General features: G+C 43.3%; 1 protein-coding gene and 1 non-coding gene across 2 annotated transcripts; one reads left to right on the forward strand and one right to left on the reverse strand.

The window, feature by feature from the left end:
- The first annotated feature begins 1066 nt into the window (after positions 1 to 1066).
- On the forward strand, positions 1067 to 6461 carry LOC135152077 (uncharacterized). Its single transcript, XM_064091716.1, has 6 exons — positions 1067 to 1401; positions 3079 to 3653; positions 3888 to 4322; positions 4427 to 5160; positions 5248 to 5704; positions 5791 to 6461. The coding sequence occupies exons 1-6, from the start codon at positions 1067 to 1069 to the stop codon at positions 6459 to 6461; spliced, it is 3207 nt and encodes a 1068-aa protein (XP_063947786.1).
- Positions 1532 to 1638, reverse strand: LOC135150005 (small nucleolar RNA R71). The gene has a single exon (XR_010288360.1). It is a non-coding gene; the product is annotated as a small nucleolar RNA R71 (small nucleolar RNA).
- Positions 6462 to 7538: the final 1077 nt, after the last annotated feature.

Here is a 7538-nt window from a genome sequence, read left to right on the forward strand (position 1 = left end):
CATTCTAAGGAGCACGTGACGGCTACGGAGAAGATCTAGATTCATAGTTTTTCTTTATCTTCTTTTAATTAGGCGATACTTTTGGATGCTCGTTTTCGGATTTGTTTCTCAACTTTGATTCTCGCACTTTTATCTTGTTTTAGATTTATTCCTATCATGTGTACATTCGAACCCATGATGATGAGTAGTTCGATTATGAACTAATCGTTGTCATGGGGTTTTAGCGGATTTATCGATGGATTTCAGTAATTAAATTGTCTTATTCATATGTGATGGTTTGATTTCCTCGTATTGGTTGTGCTTATTCGTCTTGGATGCGTAGCTAACATCTTAGATTGTTTGTTAATCTTTATTGAAGCGACAGTGGATATATAGATTTAGAACTTGCCATGCGAGCATAGGTTTTGTGTTCGATAACATGACTTGTGATGTGATTTTACCCATCTTGCATCGCCCTATGTAATCTTGATAGATAACTTGATCTTCAACCGTTATGTTTTCAAATTCTATAGACATATAGGGTCTAAGCATAATTGGTGTCTGTTTACCTTCTATCTTAATTGTGGATGTGTCACAGTATGGTGCACGTATAACGACAGTTAGCGTGTATCAGTCTCGTGTTATCTGATTAGTTATCAACCATTACAATCGAATATAGGCATAATTCTGAATGAAGTTGTTAATGAAGCTAGAACTCCATGTTTTATTCTAATTAGTAATTTGATTTTAATTCTCTTAGTTATAATTCGACTTGATTTAGTTAATTCAGATAAAACCAACCAAATTGTTATTTGTTCAAGCATTGAATAATAATCATACATTGGTGCATAAGTGCATATTCTTGAATACACTAGTCTCTGTGGGAACGAACTTAATTTTATTCTATATTACTTGTGACCACGTACGCTTGCGTGATTTTGTGCGAACAAGTTTTTGGCGCCGCTGCCGGGGACTCGGTGTTACTTTAGTTTATGTGCTTGTCATTAGTGGTCGTTAAAGTTCAGTGACTTGGATTCTTTTCTCACTTTAGTTCGTTGTGTGTGTTTCAGGTACTTGAGTGACGTGTATGCGAACACGTTCTCAGGCTCGTAAGGAAGCATTGGTTAAGGAAAAAACGATAGAGATTGATACGATGGTTGATCAACCACCAGCTGTGAATATTACTAAGGCTCTGAAGGCTTTCTCTGAGCCTAAAATCAATGACATTCAATCGAGCATTGTCAGGCCAGCAATTCAGGCCAACACTTTCGAGATCAAACCGAGCACTATTCAGATGGTGCAGAACTCAGTACAGTTTGGAGGTTCTCCGACTGAGGATCCTAATACTCATATTCGGGACTTCATTGAGATCTGCGACACTTTCAAGTTCAATGGTGTTACGGACGATGCCATCAGATTGAGGTTGGTCCCATTTTCTCTGAGGGATAAAGCTAAAGGATGGTTGCATTCTCTTCCTGCAGGATCTATTACGACATGGGAGGATCTGGCTCAGAAATTTCTTACTAAGTTCTTCCCTATGGCTAAAACCGCTGCAATCAGGAATGCTATCACTCAATTCTCTCAGTTGTCTGGTGAAACTTTATGTGAAGCTTGGGAACGCTACAAGGAGATGCTTCGAAAGTGCCCACATCATGGGATGCCTGATTGGATGGTGATAAATTGTTTTTACAATGGGTTGGGTCCTCAATCGAGGCCAATGCTCGATGCTGCATCAGGTGGAGCTCTATGGGCTAAGAGCTATGATGAGGCTTATGAGTTGATCGAGATGATGGCCGCGAATGAATATCAGAATCCTACTCAGCGTCTTCATCAGGGCAAGGTAGCAGGGATTCTGGATGTTGATGCCACTTCAGCCATAGCTGCTCAGCTTAAGGCTCTTACTATGAAGGTGGATTCTTTGGCAAATCTAGGAAATCAGCAGCCACCTTCAGTCTGCGAGCTCTGTGCTGGGGCACATTCTTCGGATCAGTGTGCTATATCGAGCGAATCCGCTCAGTTTGTGAGCAACTTTCAGAGGTCGCAACAGCCAGCTCCGGCCACTTATCATCCCAATAATCGGAATCATCCGAATTTCAGCTGGAGCAATAATCAGAACTACATGCCACAACAGCAGCAACAGTTTCAGCAGCAAGGATCTAGACCTTTTAACCCTTCTGGTTTTCAACAACAGTTTGCACCGAGGCAGCAATTCCATCCACCCGGATTCCAGCAACAAAATCATGGGGTGGCTGGACAGTCTTCCAATGAAAGATCAGAATTGGAAGAATTAAGACTAATGGTAAAAAGCCAATCGGTGTCAATCAAGACTTTGGAGAATCAGATTGGGCAAATTGCTAATGCGTTGATTAATAGACCACAAGGAACTCTTCCTAGTGATACTGAGGCCAATCCGGGCAAGAAGGAAGTGAAGGAACAGGTACAGGCTGTCACCTTGAGGTCCGAAAAGGTTACGAAGGATAAAGAATCAGCAACAGAGCGAAACAAGGAAGAGAGTGATCAACAGGTTGAAACACCCGTGCTCTCATCTGAGTCTGATAGTGGAAAAACTGTTGTTGAGGCTGACAAGAATAAAGTCAACGAGGAAGCAAGCAAGGATTCAGCCGAAAAGTCTAGCCCGAAAACTGATACTGGGGTCAAGCAAGTATATCCACCTCCACCTTTTCCGAAGAGACTTCAAAAGCATAAGCTCGACAAACAATTCGCCAAATTTCTAGAGGTCTTCAAGAAATTACAAATCAACAAACCTTTTGCGGAGGCTCTAGAACAAATGCCGAGTTATGCTAAATTCATGAAAGGTATTCTATCTCGAAAACTCAAACTTGAGGAATTGGAGACTGTGGCTTTGACCGAGGAGTGTAGTGCTGTGTTGCAACAGAAATTGCCCCCGAAGCTGAAAGATCCGGGAAGTTTCACAATCCCGTGTACTATTGGGCAATTGTCATTCGACAAGTGTTTATGTGATTTGGGAGCTAGCATAAATCTGATGCCCTTGTCTATTTTCTTGCAACTTGGTCTTCCGGAGCTGAAACCTACTAATATGTCTTTGCAACTGGCTGATCGTTCGATTACATACCCAAGGGGGATAGTTGAAGATGTGTTGGTAAAGGTAGATAAACTAATCTTCCCTGCTGATTTTGTCATCCTAGACTTCGAGGAAGATAAGAAGATTCCCATCATCTTGGGGAGACCTTTCCTTGCGACAGGGCGGACTTTGATTGATGTTCAGAAGGGTGAACTCACAATGAGAGTTCAAGATCAGATGGTCACTTTCAACGTGTTCAATGCCATAAAACTTCCATCAGATGAGGAGGAATGCTTTAAAGTGGATGTACTCGAAGTTGCAGCTCATTCGGAAATTGACAACAGGCTGAAAACTGACATCTTGGAAAGGGTGTTATCAGGTGACTCTGAATTCGGAGATGAGGAGGAAGAAGAACACCTCCAATACTTGAATGCTTCTCCTTGGAGAAGAAGGATGGAACCTCCAATTGAATCTCTCGGGTTATCGGAATTGAAGGATTCTCATGAACGACTGAAACCCTCTATTGTTGAAGCTCCTAAACTTGAGCTTAAACAACTTCCCGAACACCTAAGGTATGCCTTTCTTGGCGAAGCTTCTACATTACCTGTAATTATTGCATCTAACCTTTCAAGTATCGAGGAAGAAAAGCTTTTGAGAATTCTTAGGGAGTTCAAATCAGCCATTGGATGGACTATCGCAGATATCAAGGGAATCAGCCCTTCTTATTGTCAACATAAAATTCTGATCGAGGAGGGTAGTAAACCCACTGTTGAGCATCAAAGAAGACTCAATCCAATCATGAAAGAGGTGGTGAAGAAGGAGATTCTTAAGTGGCTTGATGCCGACATTATTTATCCAATCTCAGATAGTTCTTGGGTGAGCCCTGTTCAATGTGTGCCTAAGAAAGGAGGCATGACCGTGGTAGCTAATGAGAAGAATGAGCTCATTCCGACGCGAACAGTCACAGGTTGGAGAACATGCATGGATTATCGGAAGCTCAATAAAGCCACCAGAAAAGATCACTTTCCGTTGCCTTTCATTGATCAGATGCTTGATAGGTTAGCCGGTCACGAGTACTATTGTCTTCTTGATGGGTATTCAGGGTACAATCAAATTTGTATCGCACCAGAGGATCAGGAGAAGACCACTTTTACTTGCCCGTTTGGCACATTTGCTTTTCGTCGTCTTTCTTTTGGACTTTGTGGTGCACCAGCAACTTTTCAGAGATGCATGATGGCTATTTTCTCCGAGATGATCGGTACCAATGTTGAGGTGTTCATGGATGACTTTTCTGTATTCGGTACTTCTTATGATGAATGCTTGAGCAACTTGACGATGGTACTAAAAAGATGTGTGGAAACTAACTCGTTCTTAATTGGGAAAAATGCCACTTCATGGTTCAAGAAGGCATAATTCTTGGGCATAAAGTTTCGAACAAAGGGCTTGAGGTAGACAAAGCTAAGGTGGGGACAATTGAAAATCTTCCTCCACCAATCTCAGTAAAGGGGATTCGGAGTTTTCTTGGTCACGCGGGGTTCTATCGACGGTTCATCAAGGATTTCTCTAAAATCACCAAACCCTTGTGCAACTTGTTAGAGAAGGATGTGACCTTCAAATTTGATGGAGAGTGCTTGGCTGCGTTTGAAACTCTCAAGAAGAAATTAACCACAGCACCTGTTATTACTGCACCTGATTGGAATGAGCCTTTCGAGATGATGTGTGATGCTAGTGACTATGCGGTGGGAGCTGTGCTTGGTCAGAGAAAGACTAACATCTTTCATGTGATTTACTATGCTAGTAAGACTCTCAATGGTGCTCAGCTGAATTACACTACCACGGAGAAGGAACTACTAGCTATTGTTTATGGATTCGAGAAATTCAGATCTTATTTGCTTGGGACAAAGGTGTTTGTTTACACTGATCATGCTGCTATTCGGTATCTGGTATCGAAGAAAGACTCGAAACCTCGTTTGATTCGATGGGTTCTTTTGCTTCAGGAATTCGAGTTGGAGATCAAGGATAGAAAGGGAACTGAAAATCAGGTGGCTGATCATCTTTCTCGGTTGGAAGACCAAGCACGAGCATCCAAAGACACCACCTTGATCAATGAGTCTTTTCCAGATGAACAATTATTTGGGGTCTAAGAGGAAGAGCCATGGTTTGCGGATATAGTGAATTATCTGGTGAGTAATGTCATTCCCCCTGATTTGTCTTATGCTCAAAAGAAAAAGTTCCTGCATGAGGCAAAGTGGTATCGTTGGGATGAGCCATTCTTGTTTCGTCAAGGTTCCGATCAAATTATCAGAAGGTGTATTCCATACAGTGAGATTGAAGGGATCTGGCAAGCTTACCACGACTCTACTTATGGAGGACACTATGGAGGACAGAAGACAGCTGCTCGTATCCTGCAGGCAGGTTTCTTTTGGCCTACGCTCTTTAAGGACGCTCATCAGTTTGTGTTGAAGTGTGATCGTTGTCAAAGGGTTGGTAATATCTCTAGAAGGGACGAAATGCCTCTCAATGTACTCCTTGAGGTTGAAATCTTTGATGTGTTGGGGATTGACTTCATGGGACCCTTTATCTCATCTTGCAATAATCTCTACATTCTTCTTGCTGTGGATTACGTGTCTAAGTGGGTTGAAGTCAGGGCTTTACCAACCAACACAGCTGCAGTAGTCATCAGTTTTCTTCAAAAAAACATATTCACTCGTTTTGGTACCCCTCGAGTTATAATCAGTGATGAAGGATCACACTTTTGCAATCGAAAGTTCACGACGCTGATGGAACGGTTTGGTATAATCATAGAGTTGCCACTGCTTATCATCCTCAAACAAATGGGGAAGCTGAGGTATCCAATCGTGAAATTAAGCGAATCTTAGAGAAAGTTGTGAGTCCTTCGAGGAAAGATTGGGCGTTAAAGCTTGATGAGGCCGTCTGGGCCTATAGAACGGCTTATAAGACTCCATTGGGGATGTCACCTTTTCAGTTGGTTTATGGAAAAGCATGTCATTTGCCTGCAGAGTTAGAGCATAAAGCATATTGGGCTTTGAAGAAATTAAACTTTGATATGACAGCTGCTGGTGAGAAGAGAATGCTTCAGATTAATGAACTCGACGAGTTCAGGCTTCAGGCGTATGAGAACAACAAGCTTTACAAGGAAAAAGTCAAGAGATGGCATGATAGGAAGTTGGTGCAAAAGGAGTTCTTCATTGGCCAACAAGTGTTGCTGTTTAATTCTCGTCTCAGACTGTTTCCTGGGAAGTTGAAATCTAGATGGTCGGGTCCTTTCACAGTAAAGACGGTGTTTCCACATGGTGCCATAGAAATTTATGAAACAACACCGGAGCAATCATTTAAAGTGAATGGACAAAGAGTGAAGCCATATTTCGGAGGACCGGTGAATCGCGAGTCGGTAAGCACCATCCTCACTATTGTCTAATTCTTGGAGTTTAACGTCAAGCTAAGGACGTTAAACAAGCGCTTCGTGGGAGGCAACCCACGCTTTTCAAGCATTTCTTGTTTCACTTCTGTTCGGAAAAAAAAAAATCGAAAAATCCACTGCCGAGCCGGGGCCCCCACGCCACGGCTGGCGCGCCCGCGCGAGCGGGGCGGCCGCGCCGGGACGGGGCGCCCGCGCGCGCATGACAGTAGTTCACTGCCTCTCCGCGGCCCCCGCGCCACGGCTGGCGCGCCCGCGCGAGCGGGGCAGCCGCGCCGGCCCGGGGCGCCCGTGCGAGAATGGCAGTAGCTTTATAAAAAAAAAATTTCTTTTTTTTGTTGCTTGTTTTTTGTTTTTGTTCCCTTCAAAACCCCAGCCCCTTCTTGCCAATCCTAGCAATCCTAAACCCCTTTTCTATGCCTAATTAAACACCCAATTCATCCCCAAAACACAAACCCACTTCATCTTCTCCATACCCAACTATACATACATATACATACATATACATACAACTATACACATACCCATCTCCACCACATCTTATCCCTTTTCAATCAATCTCTCTACTACAACCTACCACTACATACATCTTCAAATCTATGGCACCCAAACGAGCTAGAAGATCCGGGAGCACTAGTTTGCAAGCCCAATCAACGGATTCTTCGGTTAACAAGTTCACAACCCCGGAAGCACAAGAAGAGTTTATTCGGCTTATGGGTAAGTCAATTACTAAAGAGAGGGGTTTCTTGCCTTCATCGGGTGATGGTGGGTTGTTGTTGATGATTCAAGCTAGGGGGTGGGAGTCGTTGTGTAAGGCACCGGAAGCGGTGCCATTGAGCATTGTCCGAGAATTTTATGCTAATGCTCGAATGGATAAGAATGGGGTTTCAAGTGTGCGGGGTGTGACCGTGGATTACACTTTGGAAGCCATCCAAAAGCTCATTGGGGGTCAAGAGATGCAAGAAACGGAGGAGGATTGGGTGCGCAAAGATAAGAGGAACGTGGACTTGGATAAGATTGTCCATGAATTGTGTGTTCCGAGTACGGTGTGGAAGCGCAATCCAACCACTAATGTGC

Source organism: Daucus carota, chromosome 1 (assembly GCF_001625215.2).
Source record: "Daucus carota subsp. sativus chromosome 1, DH1 v3.0, whole genome shotgun sequence".
In the NCBI taxonomy this organism is placed as follows: Eukaryota; Viridiplantae; Streptophyta; class Magnoliopsida; order Apiales; family Apiaceae; genus Daucus; species Daucus carota.